The sequence below is a fragment of the Spermophilus citellus genome (assembly GCF_964194105.1).
Source record: "Spermophilus citellus genome assembly, chromosome: 3".
In the NCBI taxonomy this organism is placed as follows: domain Eukaryota; kingdom Metazoa; phylum Chordata; class Mammalia; order Rodentia; family Sciuridae; genus Spermophilus; species Spermophilus citellus.
In genome coordinates, this window is record NC_138184.1 from 47,515,452 (window position 1) to 47,538,242 (window position 22,791).

The 22,791-nt window shown below is 35.0% G+C and overlaps 1 protein-coding gene across 1 annotated transcript in view; it reads left to right on the top strand.

Moving 5' to 3' along the window:
* The window catches only part of ERC2 (ELKS/RAB6-interacting/CAST family member 2), a 908,750-nt gene that overhangs the window by 309,215 nt on the left and 576,744 nt on the right, over nucleotides 1–22,791 (top strand). The window contains 2 exon segments of the mRNA XM_081286503.1: nucleotides 1,702–1,857; nucleotides 14,832–14,999. Of these exon segments, the coding sequence (XP_081142629.1) occupies nucleotides 1,702–1,857; nucleotides 14,832–14,999 (324 nt within the window).

The window sequence follows — 22,791 nt, forward strand, 5'->3', positions numbered from 1 at the left end:
CAAAGGCCCATCTCCAAATATTATCACCTTGAGATTAGTCCATATATAAATTTGGGGTGGAACACAAACATTCAATCCATAATACTTTCCTTTATCAAACTGGTAGTATTCAAGATTTCCAGTGGTGGGTGGCATCTAAAATTGAAAAATACTGATAGACTATCCATAAACAACATGAATGGTAGTTTTCTCTAGGTAGAAGAAAGAGATTTTCTCCATTTCTCATGCATTTAAAGTATGTTGCTTTTATAACTGGAAAACTATAATAGGTGTTCTTTTTAAAGGAAAATGAAGCTGCAGTATGTAACTTGTCATAATAATCTTGAAAATTTTAGAATCCTTTTATTTCACCTTGGGATTTTTCTGAGGGTTAATGAAAGTGTCTACTGTACTCTGAGCCCTTGGTTATGGGTACTTAATGAAGCTCAGTAAATAGTTGTCATTTTTCTTCCTTTTCCTCCTTTTAATATGATGACTTGATGATTGTAATTATTATTATATTGCTACAGGAGGTATGCTATTGAGCAAATAATACAGGAAAATAAAATAAATAATAGCCACAAAGACAGGACAGACATGTTTGTTAGAAGACTTTAAAAAAATGAATTAGTTATAAATAAAATAGCCATTTATAGTGTTTACTTTTGAAATTCTTAGTCTTTTAGATTCTTAAAAAAAAGAATTGGTGACTTGTTTTCATTAATGTTCAATGACAAATTTAATATAAGCTCCTTAAATCTTTGCAGTAAAACAACAGGTAAATGGGTGACAGTAAGAAAATTTAAGGTCAAACTTTTGATGTGCTTCATTCTGAAGACTAATTTGAGTCTAATTCCTGAGGTTGGGGAAATTTTTTTGTTGTTGTTTGCTTGCTTGCTTGGTTCTGCTGCAAAAGCACTTTCTTTTCTATGTTGAATGCATTGTCTCTTATTATGTACTCTCTTGTGTATAGAGTCTGTCTTTGGTTGTTTTTTTTCCTCAATTAATCCCACATCTGAATGTAATATTTCTAGTTTTTTTGGGTCTGTAAATCAATAGGTTAGAAATGCCCTGCAAGGTAGTCATGTTTTTTGTCACGTAGGGACCTGACTGCTGGCCAAATAAATCATGATGTTGTGATATATTATTTCCAGTTGCTATAAATTTTCAATATTTAGTGTATCAGTCATACTAAGTCAAGATTCAGTTATTTAATTTCGCTTATATCTGCATTTTGGATGAGAATCCTTTTCTCCATTAGTAGGTTTGAATTTCCTTCTGAGTCAAATTCCAAGCATGCCTTATAAAACCAGCCACGGAATATACGCTTGAACCAATGCTTTTTTGTGTTTTCAAGTGGACTTAAAAATATAGTCCTTGCTAGACTATATTCCAAATTATCAATTTTCCACTTAAATCATGTTTTTCTTTAACACTTTAAATCCCTGTTGTCACCATTGTTTTGGTAATTTGGTTCCTAGATATTAGTGAAACAAATTGAAATAACTCTCTGTATTGTGTTGACATGTGACATGTGACTGGATTATGAACCTAGTTATCTTATAAATGATCCTTGGAAGTGAAAAAAATACATTTTTCAGAATTTAGGATTATATCTACATAATTAATGTATTACCACCAAATTGCTTTTTAAAACTCTGTTTCTGACAATGCTGAAAACAAAACAAAACAATGTTCTTTCTTTCTTTTTTCCACCAACAGGACACAAAAATCGCTTCATTGGAGCGAAACATAAGGGATCTTGAGGATGAGATCCAGATGTTAAAAGCCAATGGTGTGCTGAACACTGAGGACCGTGAAGAAGAGATCAAACAAATAGAGGTTTACAAAAGTCACTCCAAGTTTATGAAGACCAAGGTACAAACCAGAGTTACAGACTTTTATATTCTTGGTATGACTAGAAAGTTATGGTTTGCATGCATACTTTTTCCAAATACTTACATAATCTGCTTTATGTAATATCATGAACTAAATGAACAATGAAGAATAATGCAGAGGATTGTTAGTTCAGAAATGTAGATTCCATAAAGGGATCAGAGAAAACTTGGGGTGGGATTTCTATTCATTGTGAGGTTTAGGTCTTAACAAAATATCATAAACCACGACAGCCAAGGTACAGCACACACAGTCCCTAAATTACTGTAGGAATGAAGACCTCAGGAATATATATGAATGAACTCAGAAGTTTGGGCTGAGGCTCTAACTCAGTGGTAGAGTACTTGTCTACAATCACACAAGAGGCCCAGGGTTCAATCCCAGTACTGAGAAAAAAAAAAAAAGAAGTTTGGGGGAAATTATTGTTTTGACTTTAGCTTTTCATTCCCATTCCATCATTCAACAATAGATTAGTTGTTCAAGTCATTTCTACAGCTGGAAATGCCCTGAAATTGGCAAACTGTCCTTCATCATGGAATCTGTTTAGGTGAATAAAACATTTCTGTGGTCTTTAGCAAGCAAGTCATGACCTTTATTAGCCCACCTTTGTCTAAGAGACCATCAGTTTTTTAGTTAGATTAACTTTTAGTGGCTAGTTGCTTTTGAGATCCAAAATGGTCAAGTCTGAGGAATGTTTGAAGAGATCTTGTAGTGGGGTGAGATGTAAAGAGTACAGGCTAAAGACAAAAACAGACTCTGGAAAGTCTCTAGCTTGCCCTTGCTAGCTTATGGACTTGGGGGAAGTGACTTAAGTCACTCAGTCATACTCTCTTCCTCTATAAAATGGGGTCAATACTGCCAAATCTAAAACATGGCTCAAGGAGATTGAAAGAGATAATGCAGTGAAAGCACCTGGCTCAAAAAAAAATAGCTAATAATTATAAACATTACTCTTGAAGGTGTATAACTAAATAATAATAATAATAATAGTAATAGTAATATAATAGCAATTTTATATTTAAGCTGAATTATGTAGAAAGAATTATTTCTGAGAAATACAAATAAGAATGAATTCTTCATTCATGCAGATATACCTTAGAGACTGGTAAACATTAGCCAAATGGTGCTAGTAAGAGTCAGTTTTTACATTTTCTTCATTGAAAGAATATTCTTACTGGATTGAACTAGAATATTTATTGCTCATTACTGGTTTCTCTTAATTCTACTTTGAGAGGTAAGCAGGATTTCTTATTTAAGCATAGTAATGTTGTTTGCACTAATTATTACAATGAATAAAGAATGTAGATTGAAGGGAAAGGGAATATTTTAAATAAACATATACCCCTATTTTTATCTGAGTGGATGGCTGGAATTAGTAGAGCCTTTTGAAAGGTCTATGATTAAATTATGTAGCAATGAAGACCTAAATTGCTTTTATAATTATGATATCATAGCAAAAGGATATCACATTTTTTTTTGGAAAGGTGGAAGATTAGTTACAAAAATTTTAAAAAAGCAGAGTTTTAGAATTTCAACTGGTATGAAGGTAGGGATACCAGACATAGTTGACCAGGGCAGAAATCCCAACATCTAGCAAGTCCTTTGGCACATGGACATTGTCCTTAAGTACTGAGATTCTGGGACACCTTCTGAACTCTGCAAGTGTTTCCTGAGGGAAACTCTGATTCCTACCCAACTCTAAATGCTTACAGGAATCTAATTGTGAGAGCTGAATCTAAAGAGGCCAGAGAAAGCAGGAACATTATTAAGCCTTTGAGAACGGAATGTGCCATATAAATAATTGTTTCTCCAAAAAGTAATGGCACCCCCTTTCTGTACAATACTTTGTTCCTATTCTAGCACATTTTTTATCTACTGATTCCAGCATTTCTATATTAACTGCTCCCTCTGTTTTCAGTGTTTGCCAGAGAAGCCGACACTGTCTTAGATCTGCTGTCTTAGATCTCCCCCTTTATTCTGAATTTGTAACACATTTTCTTATAAACCTCTGACAGATTACAAACCTCATAACCCAAACTGCATGATAATAAGCATATCACTTTCTAGACATGAAGGCCATATCTGCAGTGAAAAAGAAGCTGTGTTCCTTGGCAGAGTAGTTTTTTCAGGGTGTTGGTTGTGTCACAGACATAAGTGGGGGAAGAATTTTCAGACGGGATGAAGTGTGCCTGATGTCCACATGGACTTCATATGAAGCATGTGATGTAATTCCAACGGGCTTTTCTGTTGGCCATCACAGAGACAGACCTTCCCCAGCCTTAGTTCTTATGTAGGTTCAATTGCATCACTTTTCATTTTTATTGAGTCTATGGCTGTAAAAGAAGCAAAAGGCATATTTTTATGGAATAGTATGAGTTTTTACCCTGTAACTGTATTCCCCTAGGAAAGCCTTTTTCTGTTATTGTCAGTATAAATATTTATTTAAAATCTACCTCATGGCAATGATAGTCTGAAAGCTATTTAGAGCCACTGCCTGCTTAATATTTATAGACTGAAAGAACTTTATTATTATCAACCTATCCTGCCCTGCCCTTCCTTCCTGTGAACACCATTCTGTGGACCAAGTTGATTTCATTCAAATTTATTTCCATACCTCAATCCCCATACCACCTTTCTACTTCAGTATTTGTGAAAGCACATCAGTTTTTTTCTTCACTATAAACATCATCTTTGCTTAGGCATGCAGAGTTGAAAATTTTTTGGGCTTTAATTTCAGATGAATCAGTTTCATATGTGAACTCAACTATACACTGTGCTGTCAACTACAACTGGATATGATTTGGGGGCAATTCCCCCTAAGGAGAGTGCCGATCATGCTGATCACAACAGAGTTTAACTTCCTTTTTCATTTGAAGTAGTCTTAATTATCATTTCCCCTCTTGTTATATATGAGCAAGAGAGAACTTATTTTATTTATTTATATATATATATATATATATATATATATATATATATATATATATATATATATATATATATATATATATATATATATATATATCTTGTTATATATGAGCAAGAGAGAACTTATTACTTTTTTCCCAAAGAGAAATGACCATGGGCTTATGATCTGTTCAAATAGGGGAGTAATATCTTTCATGAATTGTCTGTACCTGAATAGTGCTCTCACCTGCTCACATGAACATCAGTAAGCAATCATGCTGCTTTCCCAGTGAACCTTTAAGCAGAACCAGAATCTTTTATAGGACCATTTTCTATTCAGCCACTACTGGTCCTTTAGATTTGGTAAGCTGGATGAAACCTGTTTGTTCCCCAATGTAGTTTGACTTCTCCTGGGAAATAGGATTTCCTTCCATAGTCACCTAATAAGTTGTGCAGCCTGAAAATGTTGGTTTCACTGTTTGTTAGGCTAATCATTCAGTTCGTGTTCAGCTGTAACTTCAGTAGCTAGATATTTTTATGTCAGTTTTTGTTGTTTTTGCAAAAACAACAAAAATGCTGATTTTTTTTGAAAACACATATTTTAAAATGTAGTTAGGAACTGTCAAATCAGAAAGAATCTCAAGGGTCAAAACTAAGCCAGAGTAGGGAGTTTGTGTTACAAGTCGCGCTCAGGTTATTTCTTCACATTGGCATTTGTCAGACAGACTTAAGTGTCTGTTTTCATAGTTAAAAGGTCAGTGGAGAAAAGAGACAAAAGACTGATCTGGTTTAGAGGAAGCATCTAATAGGAACTCCATTATTACCACCACATAAAACTAGGATCCCAAACAATTATATTCTTAGTGTACAGACTGAAAGAACTATATATAACCTCTCTACTTTACCCATTTTCCACTTAGACTTGGGGCCTCCAGAACAAAATTATCTATTTTAATACCCTGAGCAAAGTGAAAGGTGAAAAAACTCATTTTGAGAATCCAGCTGGCTCTTGCACAGATGTGCTATGTGAGATGATCCAAATAAAAACTTTAAGATGGGAATATAGTTTAAAGGAATCCTTGGTTGGTAGTGCCCTCAGATACTGGCAGAGACAAATGCTTTGAAGAATCACATGTGCAACACAGGCCTCAAATATTTCTCCACTAAAAGTTCTTCAAAATATGAATACAGTGAAAAATAAAACTCACATAATCTGAAAGAAAATCAGCCACCATAAGTGAAGCTAGCAGAAAGAAATAACAGCAGAAATAGAAGGCAAAAAACTTCAGAAGTTAGAATTATAGGACAAATACTATAAGTAGGTTTGTTATGTTTAAATAAAAGAAGGGAAAATATGAATAGATCAAGAGACTATAAAAATTTCAAGCAAATTTAGAAATAACTAAATAAGAAGTCTAGAAATGGGAAAATATAAAAAAAAAATTACAAAAGCCCAATGAGTAGTTTTAATAGTAGAGTAGTTATAGCAGAAGAGAGATGTAATAAGCTAGGAAACAGAGCAGAGGAGATTAAGTGAAGGTAGGAAAAAAAACATAAAAGAATAAGATCTAGTGTAATTATATTTGGAATTCCATAGTGAAAGAGAGATGAAGACAGAGTCCATATTAAGCCATTATTTGAAGAAATGAAGGCTGAGAATTTCCCCAAATTTGACAGGTACAAATCTGAATATTTAGGAAGCCCAAAGTATCCTTGAATAGAATTAATAAAAAGAAAGCTATCCATTTGCATCAAAGTAAAACAAAATCTCAGTGGCAAAGGAACAGTCTTAAAAAGCCGACAGAACACTTATCCAAAAACGATGTATGAGTGGCAAAGGAATACATGAGAAGGTGCTTAATATATTTAGTCATTATAAAATGTAAATCAGAAGAACTACATACTACTTCATACCCACCAAAATGGCTATAATTGAAAAGATAATAACAAGTGTTAGTGGGTGAGTGAAGAAATTGGAACTCTTATATATTGCTGGTGGGAATTTAAAACTTTTGAAAACAGTTTAGAAGTTCCTCAGAATGCTAAACAGTTTACCTTGTGGCCCAGCAATTTCTCTCTGAGGTGTATACTCAAGAGAATTGAAAACATGTGTCCCCACAGACTTCTGCACAAATGTTCTTAGCAGCATTAGTTGGGTTTCAGCCCAAACCTGAAAACAACACAGATGTTCATCACCCAGCACATGGATAAAAAAAATGTAGCATATTCATGTAGTAGAATATTATTCAGCAGTAAAAATGTATGAGTACCAATACACAATGCAACATGGATGAATGTTAAAAACAGCCTCATATGAAAGAAGTCACTCACAAAGTGTACATACTGTATTATTGCAGTTATGTTAAATATGCAGAATAGGGCAATTCATACAGGTAGAAAGTAAATTCTTACTTACCTCGGGCTAGGGATGGGATGTGGAGAATGGGGAATGATTTCTAATGGATCCAAGGCTTATTTTTGAGATGATGAAAGAGTTCCAAAACTAGATTGCAAGGATGGCTGCAAATTCTTTGAATATAATAAAAACTATCAACTGTATGCTTTGAACAGGTGAGTTATAAAGTATGTAAAGTCTATTAAAAAGCAACTATTGATAAGTCCAATTGCCTTTACAGGGATGAATTTGGAGTGATAGCTTCAGACGTCAGTAGCTTCTGGGAGTTGGAAGTTAGTGTAATAATATCCTCAATATGTTGAAAGAGAATATTTTTAGCCTCTAAAGTTATTTTTAATACTCAGTAATAATATTAAAGAAAAAAGAATAAAATTGATATATTTTCAGATAAAAATGGAGTTTGACAAAACCCTACAAAAGCAAATTTTAAAAGATGGAACATCATAGCTTAATTTTTCTATACAACTGGAACTTATTACTCATTGGCTAACCTTTCCCCATCCCTCCCTCTCTCATTCTTCCCATCCTCTGGTAACCACTATTTTACTCTCAATTTCTATGGGATTGACTGTTTTAGATTCCACATATGAGTGAGATCATGTGAAAGTTGTCTTTTTGTGCATGGTTTATTTAACATAATCACCTCCAGTTCTATCTATGTTGTAGGAAACTGCAGGGTTTTGTCCACTTTGTGGCTGAGTAATATTCCTTTGTGTATATTTGCCACATTTTCTTAATTATCAGTTGATGTATGCTCAGGTTGTTTCCATTTTTTGGATAATGTGAATAGTGCTGTAATAAACTTGGAAGTGCAGATGTCTCTTCAGCATATTGAGTTCATTTCCTTAGGATGTATACCCAGGAGTAGGACTGCTGGATCATATAGTAGTTCTATTTTTAATTTTTTGAGGAACTTTTATGCTATTTTCCATAATGGCTCTTGGTACTAATTTAAATTTCTGTCTGTGGTATACAGGGTTCTGTTTTCTTCACATCCTTGCCAGCAATTGTTATCATTTGTCATTTTGATGATAATTATTCTAACTGAAGTGAGGTAATATCTCATTTTGGTTTTTATTTCCATTTCTCTGGTGATTAGTGATTTTGAGCATTTTTCTCATATACCTTTTTGGACATTTGTCATCTTTTGAGAAATGTCTTTAGATCTATAGCCCATTTTTAAGGGATTTTTTTTTACTATCAAGTTTGTAAAATTTCTTATATTTTCTGGATATTAATCCCTTATAAGTTGTATAGTTGATGCATTTCAGGAAGAATGAGATTGTTAATGGAATATCTGAGGTATAAGAGTGAATAACAAGCAAAGACAGTAATAACCTTGTGGGTAAATCTAAACTAGCATGGATGTCAAAAAGTAATAATGAATAAAAAAATAGGAAAGAACTAAAAATACATGACAATAATGATTTGTGTGGGAAGAGGGTGGTAAGTGGACTTATGCCTCGGGCCTAATTTTATTGAGAAATAAACATAATATATCGACTTCAGAAGATAGAGTGTTTTAAATGCAAATGTTATAATTTCCAGAGTAATGAGCTAAAGATTAGAAGTAAATAAAGTAAGGGCTGGGGTTGTGGCTCAGTGGAAGAGTGCTTGCCTACCATGTGTGAGGTACTGAATTTGATTTTCAGCACTGCATATAAATAAATAAAGGCCCATCAAGAACTAAAAAAATACTTAAAGAAGTAAATAAAGTAAAATAAATGTAAAAAATATAAATAAAGCCAGAACTTTTAAATTATCTGCAAAAAAAATGGAATGAGGAAAAAAGTCATTGACACCAAGAAACAAACGAGAAAAAAAGAAATGATAGTACATATAGAAAGCACAAGGTAAGCTGGGTTGAATTAACATCACATATATTGATAATCCTCCACCTAATTTTGTCAGGCCGAATAAAAAAATGTGGGTATTGCTGTTTACAGGAGACACCTTCAACAGAGGGTCAAAGATAACATTGAAAATGAAAAAAGACACACTACTTGAAAACTAGCCATAGAAAAACTGTAGTAGGTTCTCAGGCAAAGAAACCATTCTTAGAGACACAAGAATCAACAGTACTACAAGTTCATCCACATAGTAGAACTCAATCTTCTAAGGAATCCTATTACTTAATCAACAGATGAAAGCAGATTTTAAACATCAAAAGGTGGGGGGACTTAACCTACCCAATTTAAAGTATTATCTAATGCGATGTACATTATAGAATATTACACCCAACATTTGTTGGATACAAATTCTTTTCAAGCACACAATATAAAAAGTTCATTTAAGAAAAGTCTAAGTATATATTATTTGATAAAGCAAAACATAACACGTTTCAAATGCTTAGTATTAAATACATCACATTCTCTGTCCAAAAAGCAAGAAATGAAACATACTCTATATACAAAGATATGAAAAATTGTACTCTATATGTGTAATAAGAATTGTAATACATTCTGCTGTGGTGTATTTTAAAAAATAAAATCAATAAAATGCCAAAAAAACCCACAAAAAAAAAAGAAGCAAGAAGTGACCCCCCGCCCCGCAAACACCCTTGTATTTAGAAATTAAGAAAAGTACTTGTAAATTATTCATGGATTAAAGAGGAAATAATGAGATTAGAAAATATTTAGGATTGAATAATAATATCAGTACTACAAATTTAATTACTGGGATCAAGCTCAAATGATACTGACAGAGTACTTTATAGTACTTTAAGTCTCATATAAGAATGAGAAAGGGAGCCAGGTGCAATGATGCAAGCCTGTAATCCCAGCATTTTGGGAGGCTGAGACAGGAAGATAACAAGTTCAAAGCCAGCCTCAACAACTTAGAGAGGTCCTAAGCAACTCAGCAAGACCCTGTCTCTAAAATAAAATATAAAAAAGATGGCGGGGGCAGGGGGGCGGCTGGGAATGTGGCTTGGTGTTTAAGCTCCCCTGGGTGTTGAATCTCAGGTTAAAAAAAAAAGAATGGAAATTGGTGAGATAAGCTTCTAACTTAAAAAGTTAGGGAACAAAAATAGAATAAACTCAAAGAAAGTAGAAGAAAGGAAATAATAAAAAATAAGAGCAGAAATTAATGAAATAGAAAGTGAAAATGTAATTGTATGATCAACATGGCTACAATTGACTCCTTGATTACATTATTTAACTTGCTGTTAACCTCTGTTGAGAGTCATCAAGAAAGAAAAGTTAAAGTAAAGAATATTAGGAATGAAAAAGAAGATATATAAAAATAAATGAGTTTTATGAAATTTTACTGCAAACAATGTAAAAGTTTAGATGAAATGTAGTAAGTAGTAGTATTTAGAAAATACCAGCTCTAGATGGTTTTGCTGGTGACTTTTAATGCACATTAATGGGAAAAAAATCCCAAGTTTGCACAAACCATTTCATTAAAAGAAATAGGCCCTACTTCATTTGTATGACTAATGCTTAAACTTGACAAAGACAGCACAGGATAGGAAAATTACAAACTAGTCTTACTCACAAACAGATGAAAATTCCTAACAAAATATTAGCAAGCTGAATTCAGTAACATCAAAATATAATACATCGTGACTAAGCAAGGTTTTTAAAAGTGATAATTCAAAGGGAGATTAATGTTAAAAATTCCATTAATGTCATTCATTCCAAAATGTGTTAAAGGGGGAAAATGTGGTAAAGATAAATGATGAAACATTGAAATTCCTCCGTTGGATACCAGAAACACGACAGGGCCACCATTATCACTAGGTCTCTCTGTTTCTGTATGGCGTCTCTATGTGCCTAGTATTGGCTTCCTCATCATGGTGGTGGCAGCAATGTAATTGGACTTGTAAAATGGTTTCAAGTGGGAGGAAGCTGAAGCTGCTAGTCTTCTCTAGGTTGGGGCTGGGACAATCATACTGATACTTTTGTTTCTTCTGGTTGTTTAAAGGAAGTCACAGTCTAACTCAGATGCAAGGGAGGATAAACAGACTCTATTTCTTATTGTGAGGAGTGTCATTTGTACACAACTAGGAAGGGATTTGTGGAAGTTGTTTCTGAAGACCATCTACCACAACTCATATCAGATTGGCAAAAATCTAAAAGACTGGTGTCATAAGATGTTGGTACAGATGTGGAGTAACTGGCATACTTGTAAGTGACTGGCATGCTCATGGTTATGCAAATTAATATAACTACTTTGGAAAACATTTTGGTTTTATCTAGTGAAATTGAATGAAGATGTGCTTGCTATTTGGTCCAGCAGTTTAACTCCTGATGGATGTGCAAGAAAATGATTGCTGTTTGTACCAAGTGAGATTGATATCTCTCTCTCTCTCTATTCTCATATATATATATATATATATATATATATATATATATATATATATATATATATAATGAATATTTTGAATGGCACTATTTGTAATAGTGAAACACCTAGGAATAAACCCAGATACCTATCAGCAGAATGAACAAAAAATTGTGGCAAAGTCTTACAATGGAATACTGTACTTTGTTGAAAATGAATTAATTCTATGTACATAGGTTTACATGGACATGATTTAACTTTCAGGACAGAAGTGCTTTAAAAAGTATGTATGACACAACATTGAAAAATATGCAGAACCAAATAGCATGTTACTTATGGATGCAGAAATATATGGTAAGCCTAAAAGATAAGAGAGGAAATGACAAACTCCAAATTCAGGATGGATATAGGTTGGGGCATGGGTAATTCTAATGATTTTTTTTCCTGCTTTGGTGAATTGAATGATGGATACTGCTTTTACTTGTATCTCATGTACATGCTTTTCCTTGTACATTTTATGTTCTGTGTCTACTCAACATTTAATATACATAAAAACAAAACCCATATGTGTGTGTGTGTGTGTGTGTGTTCTGTTACTTACACACACACACACACACACACACACACACATTGTTATTGTGTTATATTATCTTTGGTTAAATGACTCTGTTGAGTGATCATCTCCATGATGAATTAAAAAAAAATAATTTTTAGTTATAGATGGACACAATGTCTTTATTTTTCTATTTATTTTTATGTGGTGCTAAGAATTGAACCCAGTGCCTCACATGTGCTAGGCAAGTGCTCTGCCACTGAGCTACAACCCCAGTTCTCCACAGTGGAGTTTTATCTTGGGTTAATTGTATTTGTTAGTTCCCTGTTGACCCTCCTGAAGACAATGGCAATAGGCTTGGGGGTTTCATGGATGAGTAGAGTTGTTCAAGAAGCCTTCATTTCATTGTGAACCTAGGGCCACAGTGGGATAGAAGGTAGGCTACTGATATTGTTTCTATAGTATGTATTCTAGGCCCCTAAGACTGCTTCTCAAGCCATATGTCTCTCTTCCTCCTTCTCCCACCCTCCCCTTGGAGCTATGGATATATCTCATTTATATAACATTTACAATATATATAGGATTTTTGCAGATGTGATTTCATTTTATCATTAGAACAATGTATAAAGCAGGCCGTTTATCACATTTCACAAGTCAGGAATTCCTGCTCATCTTGGCAATACTTCCTTGGTTTTTAGGACACTACCTCCTTTAGTTTTTGCCGCAGAATGGCTGGGCACAATTCAGGAGCCACTTGTCAAAAGAAACGAACTTTATTTTTAGAACCACACAGGCCAAACAAAACAGCTCCTCAGGAAAAACCCTCAGAGCCCAACTGCCACCACCAGCTTCCCACAAGCCTCTCACACAAACACAAGCCTCACCACCTCCCACAATCCTCCTGCTCTTGAGGCCGATTGGCTGGGTCGTGTGGGCGGAGCCAAAGAAGTCCCCCAGTGAGCATCACCGCAGAGGAGCCAATCAGCTAGATGTTGCTGGGGCCGCTGTGAGTCAATCATCAGCTGGTAGTCTGAAAGGGCGGGGAAACAGCCCAATGAGCATCACCACAGAGGAGCCAATCAGCTAGATGTTGCTGGGGCCGCTGTGAGCCAATCATCAGCTGGCAGCTGGAAGTTTGCTGGGGCCCCTTCGGCTGTGGCTCTCAACATCTCCCCCTCTGTTTAAACAACAAGCATGTGGCTTAGGGACCGTGCCTACCTTAGGTTGTCCAATAGTACATATGGTCCTTACCCGTTATCGGATGAGCTGACCTCAAGGCGTCAGCCTCCTGTCTTAGGTTGATACCACTGCAATTGGATCTTACCCATCACTGACTACCGGTCCAGTATACAGCCACACCTGTGGAGAGGTCTTTGTACCAGCAGGGGGGTGAGGTTCTTTGCCTCACCTCTGTTGGCCCCCAAATTTTAGCTTAACGATCATGACAAGCAGAAGGGAGGAAGATACACCAAGCCAATTGACGGCTCCTTTTGGAAAAATTGTACCACCGATGACATCATCAGCAAAAATACCACAAGTCGCTGCACCAACAGATAGTTCACAAGGCATACAGGTGAATTCACAATGCATACAAGTGATACATAGTCCAGGCAAGTTCTGCAAGCAGTTCAGTGATGGCTATTGCAGAAGCTGTAGATTGGTTTTATCTTTGTCTTCACTGGCACTGGGATGAAGATAGGAATTCTGGCAATAATGGCTAAAGAAAAAATTATGTAACATTCCAGAAGGCACTAAAAGAAAACAATTTTCTCAACAATTTACATTATCTTGAAGAGAATTATTAAATATAATGAAAAGGAAAGGTGAAAGTAAACAAACACATCTGTTAACCTCCTTTTTTATTCACATATTAAAACAATCCTCAACAGTTGTTTACCCAATTTAAATTAAACCATTTAAATCACATGAATAAAAAAAAATATTTGGATCCATTTTTTCATGAGCGCTCATCATATATGATATATGGACATACGTACATTCAAACATATAACACACAATACAAGTGTGCACACATAATATAATACATACAACACATAACATAATAGTAAAGGCCTTATAACTTTTTACAGGTGAAATCTCCATTGCAATGTTTAAAAACTCTATAGTCAAAAAATAGAACTGATCAGCAAAACATTAACCTAGGTCTGTATGAGCTCAAAAAACAAAATAGAACTTTATGATGTGGGAAAGGGCAATAATAAAATAGATATTGAACAAAGCATCCTGGTTCTGTCGCAGATGTAAGGATAGCCAAACTGGAGTTTTGGATATCAGCTGTTATGGATTTGAGCCAAATCATCTTCTTTTTGGTCTTTTAAAAAAAAATTATTTCTTCCCAGGAAAGATTTGATCTTCTGTATTCCCTTTAAACATAGCTGTTCTTGGACTTCTTGTCTTTCATACTCTTCTCAGATTATCTTTCCTTCTCTTGTGATTTAAATCTTCAGATATAAACTAATATTTGCTAAATCAACTATACAGAACTCAGATCTTTCCATGAGCACCTGACCTCCATATATACAATATTATGCCTAAACTCTCACTTTCATCAAACATGTCCAAAATTTAATTGATCCCAATCTTGCTGTTCCTACTGTATTCTCTACCTTGTCAAACCAACTAATCCATTGACCAGAGCCCCCTGCAATCAAGACCATTTCTTTAAGCAAATTCATGGCCTGTCCTATTGGATTGGCTATTGAAGATTGAGAGAAATCCATAGCTGTCAAATGTAAAGTATAATTTCTAATTTCTTGCAATTTTGTTATTTCACAGATTGATCAACTGAAGCAGGAACTTTCAAAGAAGGAGTCAGAACTTCTTGCCTTACAAACAAAGCTTGAAACCCTTAGCAATCAAAATTCAGATTGCAAGCAACACATTGAAGTGCTTAAAGAGTCGCTTACTGCCAAAGAACAAAGGGCTGCCATTCTTCAGACTGAGGTAAGTTATGGTCTCGGGATTCTGGATGTCAAGATGTCATATCTGAGCAGCTTTCTTTGGAAGAACCCTTGGGACCAGGTGTGTTTGGAATTCAGGTTTTTGGAATTTTGGAAAGGTGAGATCTATTGCATGTATCATAGTTTGTATAACATTCCCAGTGAGGTTGCATCAATACCTTATAAGCAAAACCATGAATATTTCAGCAGAAAAATTTTCTTACTCTGAAGAAGGATAATGACTATATAAATTTTCTCCTGTCACGTTGCATTGTGTGGTGCCACCAAAGGAGTTTGATTCGCACTTGGATTTTTTTTTTCATTTGTCAGGGCTTTTTTTGGATTTGGAAATGATAGATAAGGGATCGATCTGGAGGTCTTTCATTTTATCAAAAATCATAAAAGCTCCTTACTTTGCTGTAGATCATTTGTATAGGTCTGCTTCTTGGCACCTGTAGTTCCAGGGGTTTCTTAATAAGGAGTATCCTCAATTTCCAAAATTCTTTTACTCATTGAAGAAAGTATCATTTAAGTTTCTTAAAGGTGGTGTTGGTTATTTCTTATTCATACTTAGAAGAATGAACAAAAAATATATCTTACTAGCCTATCACCCTGTTTCCCCTAATTGTATTACATCTTTGGATCTGCTAAGAAATACAAAAGTACAAACTAATTAAATCAAACAATTGTCAAAAGTGAGCAATTTAGCAAAGAATGTGTTTTTGTCAGAAGAGGGTTGAGAGGGCATTGGGATACCCAGCTAGTCTCTTACCCTAAATTGGACCAGATAGTCTGCTGACCCCTGTTTGAATTTTTCTTCATGAAACAACTGGTTAGATCCATATTTTGTCTTAAGTTATCAATAATACTAGGATTTCTGATAAAGTTAATGTGATTGTGTTGCTGTGTGTTGGGTAGGAAGACATTTGATGAGCAAGGCAGTCTGCTTGCCCAAACAGGCAGTCAGGTTTCTTGATAATTCCTTTCCAGAAGGCAAAAATGAGAAAAGTCAGCTCATAAAGGCTTTTCTTCCCACTATTACACTGATGTATGTATGCTATAGTCCCTGGCCTCTCACCCTGTTCTTATTCTTTTACTTGTATTTTATCTCTTTCAAATTAATGTAGTCCAAATTAGACCTACACCTATCATTTAAAAAGTGGCGATGTGGCTAGCTTCTGCACCACATTCAATAACTAAAATGACCCAATGAGGAGATGGTGCTTTGAAGTAGAAAAAAAAATTGTTCTCCATCTGAGGCAGAGATAGTGAGATGATTTTCTAAGTTCACTGCTTTGAAGTTGAGTGTGAAATTGATGATTTTATTAGCAGGAAACATCCAAGGAATTTGTTTTGCCTTTTTTTCTCCTATTAAGATATCTTTGTATATAGATGTAGAGGAGAAAGTTACCTAATGCTATCCATCTCTTAAAGAAAGCAATTTAGGTTGAAATTAGCTCTAATTGTTGGATCATAAGCAGAGGATTTTTGGCGGTGGAAGAAAATACTTTAAATTGGTTTCTCTACTCCTTGGAATAGCAAAGGGAAAAGAGTCTTCCTATTTAACATGTGGTGGTTTAGTGGGTGAGTAGAGGAGAGATTGTTTTCTTTTGTCCTGCAACAAAAAGTCTGGATTTAAATGAACATGCAAAGCCAGGCATGGTGGATCATGCCTCTGATGCCAGCTATTTATGAGGCTGAGGCAGGAGGATCATAAGTTCTAGGCCAGCCTGGGCAACTTAGTGAGAACCTGTCTCAAGTAAAAAATAAAAAGGGCTGGCAATGTAATTCAGTGGTAGAGTACTCTTAGGGTCAATCAGTTCTGTGAAAAAACATTCATTAGAAGAATATGGTGCTCATACTCAGAAGAGGTTACATATGATAACTCTTTGCAGTTTGGTTCCTAACTCATTCCTAAATGATAGATGTCTCTGGCTTAATAGTTCATTTTTGTACAGAAGGGTTTTGCTAGTAGGGAATTTGTGTTTGGGAGGTGGTAGGATGAAGGGTGGAGTGAGGGGTGGGAGGCAAGTTGTCTGGGTTTGTGGCTGTGTGGCTTGGCTCCTTGGTTGGTTTGTTTTAACTTGTACAAATGCCCAGACACTCTTTGACATGTGTGCAATAAATCAATGGAATAATAATTACACACACACACAGAGATACACCACATTGCTCGTAACATAACATTTTATTTTTTAAAATAGCTTCAAAGGGCCCCAAAGCCAAGTTTCTTATTTTGCTATTTCCCTTGATGTTTTCTGTGTACTAACTTCCTCATTCACTAACACAAATTCCACAGCAATATGGATAATAATGAACTGGCTTTCTTAAGTGCCTTGCTTTTTCTGAACGTTAATGAATAATTGGCAACATATCCAGAAATTCAGAAGGCCTAACAATGATTCTGACATGTGAAGCAAAATGTTAGATTAAAAAGATAGCATTTATTAGTGGAAGATGTATGGACATTCCCCAGCCTCCATATTCAGAAATGGTATGATGTGGGTCAGACTTGAGCTTCTATGAGCCTTTATATGTCAGTCTATAAAATGGCAGTCATTTTGCCAGCATGATACATCTGTGTGAAAAGTGCTTTGCTTATAGTAAAGGGCTATAGCTACAAATAGTGCCTCCGTCACTGCTGTTATTATTAGCAGTACCACTGTTGATAGGGGACGTTTTGGCAAGTCAATTCTAAATAGTCACTTCTCATCTTATCCATTTTGTTTTACCTTTGTGACTCTCCTTTGAATTTTTGACAAGTGTATTTATGAACTCCATACATTCATATTTCAATTGAGTCACTTTTCTTAATATCTTAGAGCATTGAAGATAAATAAAGGTAGTATGAATGTGACCATATACTTAGTTCTGTCCCCTGATTAAGAAATTTGTTTTCTGGCAAGTACACTTTTCCCCAACCCAGCATGATTTCTAGATCGTCAGGCTTCATGACTTCTACATGTACCTTTTGGAAGATGTGTTATGTGACAATATAACACATCATAATGCTAGTTTGTACTAATTTTTGTTCAAGATAGGTCACTACTCTTCTAAGAGTAAATATCTGAGAACTTGTTAATCAATGAAAATACATAGGGATTTCATGTTTATGCAGGCAAGGAGCAAAATATTCAGGGGAAGGTAGTGCAGCTCTGAAGCAAGGGTCCCTAATTTAAAAAAAAATCAGTGCATATGAGAATCTTATACTATCTATAGGTCATTTCTCCAGAAAATTCACCTTGGCAGATACACACTCAAAATCACATGTAATAATGTATAAAATTTCAGGGGGTTTATATGTGCTCTGAAGCAGTTCCAAGACCTTCACAGTAATGATCTTAGACCTTCACCTTAATGATCTTTGTCCTATGGATTTTGTGCATTTTCTTCACTTAATACATACTCTTTGAATGCCTTTTAAATGATAGATATAGTTCCTGCCCTCATCAAGTAGACACTGTCTTGGGCATATGGATATATGATACAGAATTGATTTATAATACCATAAACTCCCAGTGCTTTCATTATCATTGGCTACTAATAATTCCAGAGTCTTAATTGGACTTCATCTTCCTTTTATTGCTTAAAAAAAGAGTTCCACTGGATTGAGGGCTTCCTTTGTGTTAGGAAACTGATATGTATTATTTCATTGAATCTTTTTTTTTTTTGGTGAGGGTGAGTACTGGGAATTGAACTCAGGGTCACTCCACCACTGAGCCATATCCACAGGCTTAGTTTGTGTTTTATTTAGAGCCTGGGTCTCCCTGAGTTGCTAGCACCTTGCCTTTGAGGAGGCTGGCTTTGAACTCGCAATTCTTCTACCTCAGCCTCCCGAGCTGCTAGGATTATAGGTGCGCGCTACTGTGCCTGGCTTCATTTAATATATATTTTTTTAAGTTGTAGATGGACCCAATGCCTTTATTTTGTTTATTTTTATGTGGTGCTGGGAGTCGAACCTAGTGCCTCATATGTGCTGGGAAAGCACTCTACCACCAACCCACAACCCTAGTTCTTATTTAATCTTAATGGCAAAGTTTGTGGCAAGTTTTGTAATTCTGTCCTAACCAATGAATTCACTGGACTTTCAAGCATGTTTATAATCTTGTATTGTCTAAGAAAGGATCGAAGAATGAATAACTGGGACTTAAATCCTCATGGTAGCATTATGCCTATAATAGAATGTTGTGGCCATAGTGATGAAGGCTGTTGCTCCACCTTTAGGGGAAATTTCCATTTTTCAGAAAGTTTAGAATCCTAGTATATCAAGTAGAGTTTATTGTATAGTTTTTATTTCCTTAAAAATGTTTCATGAACATCTTTAAGGAAATAAAAAACTTTTACACATACACACACACACACACACACACACATATGCACACACACCCATATATATATATATACACACACACATACATACATATATACATACACACATGTATGCTTGCATACTATGTATAAAAAAGGGAAAGAATGGGCAACAGTATATTCCTTTGTTCTGAGTTGTGGAGACCTAGGTGCTCTTTAGGTTTTTCATGATATGCATGTTAGACATTCGTAATATAAAAATTAAATGGATTTTTAACAGAAGTTTCATGATCATTTCTGCAAGGAGCTTGTGTAAGGTGCTGGTGATGGAGGCAGCATTTTCTGAGCCTGTGGCAATATTTCTCAGTCACTGAGTCACAGATGACTCTGTGATAGCAAGACCAGGGTGCAAACTTGGCCTGCCAATTTGCAAGATGAATCATAAAATCCAAGCTTTTAACAATGAAATGTTGTTACACAGAGAAAAGAACAAGTTTTCTGTGTCCTTGCTTCTCAGTTTATTAACATTGAGATGGCGTCTCACTTTATGGCAAAGCTGCAACTTGTGGGCAAAGAGGACACCATGACAGGGAGTTGGGAATGCCATGTGGCTTCCAAAGACTGTGGGACTAGACACATTCCCTGTGGGACCTTGCAAACAATTCCACATATTTAAGAAACTACTCATTTTTCAGGACTCACAGGTTTGGAAGGAGTTTTTTCTAAATGCATGGAAATAATATTTGCCACAGTATATAAGGTGTGATTTACAAGGAGTCATCCTTTACTGTTACACAATTATTTCAGTTTTTCTTTTCATTTTCTGCTGTGGTTAACTGGCAAGCTGTCTTTTTAATCACTTCATGTCAGCCTTCAAAGTATAATATTTAAGTGTCCTTTTTAGGTAAACTTTTATTTGGAGCCCTTCATAATCACTGCATTTAAAATTGAGGTGCTTTTTAAAAATGTTAGTAGCATATGTCAAAACCAACTTTTAAGACTGTCACACTACCCCAGTGTCATTTAGGGTATATTGTCTCGCTTGCAAGGAATGCCTTTAAAATTAATAACTTAAGAGATTTGGTAGAAAAATATACAAAAGAAAGCCCTGTGTCATTTGCATTTTTCTACTCTAAGCCTCTTGTTGGCTTCACATTTTAAGATGTTTTTATTTGACGGGGAAAGTCATCATTTGAAATTTTTATTGATAACACTCTTAACTGCAAGAAAAAGACATAAACCTGTAAAGCAGTAACTATCATGGTGGCCACAATTGGGAGGTCTGCAGAATGGTTTATTACCAGTAGAAGAAAAAAAAGATTGGGAACCACAGTCGTTACAGGGGTCACCACCTCTGCTACGTGAATTTTATTTTTTTCTCTTTCCATTTTGAGAGTATGGATGATCGTAGTGTGGAACTACACACTTTCCCCTCCCCTAATGTCTGTGGTCTTTGTTTTGATTCTCTTTTTATTAATGATGTGAAAATTTGAGTTCACATAAAAATGAGCCAAGGTCAAGCTTTGTGAGCCTCAGAATGCAGAAAATGCCCCTGTATCTAGCAAGTGAAGGGATTGTATAAAGGGGCACATTTGATTTTCAAAGATTTTTAGCTGTTTTTCAGATTTTCAGTTATCCTGGTGACTATATTGGTGCTTTTATTTTCTTAAGATAAAAGCACAAAATGAATTAAAATATGATGCAAGGGAGCATCCCAAGTTTGGTATAAAAGCTTTTATGGTGGTTCTGTGGTCATTTCTGCACTATTAGAGAATGGCACATGTAGCTACTGACATCATCTTGTTTCATAGGTCAAGAGTATTGTACTTTGTTGTTATTTTCATTGTTCAGGCTTTCAGAGAATGCCTTATTTAACACCTTGTTAGAATAAAATTGCTTTTGACTTCGTAAACACAGGTGTTCAGTTTGAATCTTAATGAACTGTGAAATAGGTAGATGTCTAAAAGGAAATTCTATAAATTGTGAACATGGCTCTGTCAGCACGCTAAATGGATTAGGAAAATTCATTGTCTGCCCTGTAACTGAACACCAATGTGATACGTGTTCATGAATTAGTCCTGAAAAGCCAATAAAATGGAGGAAGAATGTAGAATCTAGAAGATGTTGATGATGGGGTTTCCCTCACCACAAATGAATCTGGTGCAGAAGGGCTTGGAAATCAGAATGGCTATTCAGAGGAAGGCCAAGAAGGAATACATATGAGCAGACAACACAGAATTTATAGAGTAAAACCACAAACACCTTATTTTCCATTGTACCAAAATAATGATATTTTACAGTACTCTTTTTGTATGGAATTCTGCTTTCAATTTTATATTGTTACTGCAACTCAAATCTTATTATAAGTATTCCAACAAAAATCCTTTTTTAATCAAAAACTTTCCAAGCCTTAGCCATTGTCAACATATTTTGAGCAACTTATTTTCCTACTGGAACAAAAGAATTTGGCCCTTCTTTTTGAGCTCATCAGGATGTTATTTGACCCATACAGCCAAACATGTAATTAAGATAACTGAATCATTTTTAATTTCTATATTATATCCCTTCATAATCTGTGTCCATTATTTTGTGGTGTAAAGATATGGAATCAGAACTCTTTTATTTCTTTGAAAGAAAAGAAATGGATCATTAGTACTTTTGTTTGCTTATACTTCTGTTTGAAAAAAACGACTTGTCTATAATAAGCAGTGACTGGAAGTGACAATATCCAATTAACCAATCATCTATGAGAAAATACACAGCCACTGGTAAGTGTTACTTACTGGTAAATGGTTTGCAGGGGGAAAATAAAAGTATGTATTTCTGTCATGTCTGTGGGAAACTGACTTGCCACTTTAAAAAAGGAGATGACAGAATTTAGGAGGAGGGAAATCCAACAAAACTCTCACTGACCCCCAAGCTCACATTCTTTCCTTTTTAAAAATGAAGTTTATGGAAAACAGAGTTTATTAAGTACTTCCATCCACTTTTTTTTTCTTTTGGGGGGCACTCTTTAGAAATAACCAGTGTACATTGTGATTATGTCCTCTGGATCCACATTTGTAACAGTTGCCTGCATCCCTCTGGAGAAGGGCTAACATTTGCTGCAGTGAAGTTTCTTTATGTATATTTACACAGCAAACCAAAATGTGAAGAGTGAAGTAAGATAGCAGGACTTATGCAAGAATATTTCACCTTTTTAAATATAAACTTCACTTTTTTCTTCTTTAAATTAAATACAGATATTTATTCTATACACAATAGTGTAGTTTTAATGAAACTCTTCTTACTAAATAAAAGGAATACAACTTGAAATAATAAGTTGTGTAGATGAGGACCATTTTAAACCATAGGAGTTTGATTTTGTTGCAAAAATTTCTATCTTCAAGTCTATGAAGTTTATTTTATTGCATTCATTTCTTAAAATTTTCAAATGAAAGGCAATTTCTTAAATTCTTATGAATACAAAAGAACAGTGTTTGACCCCT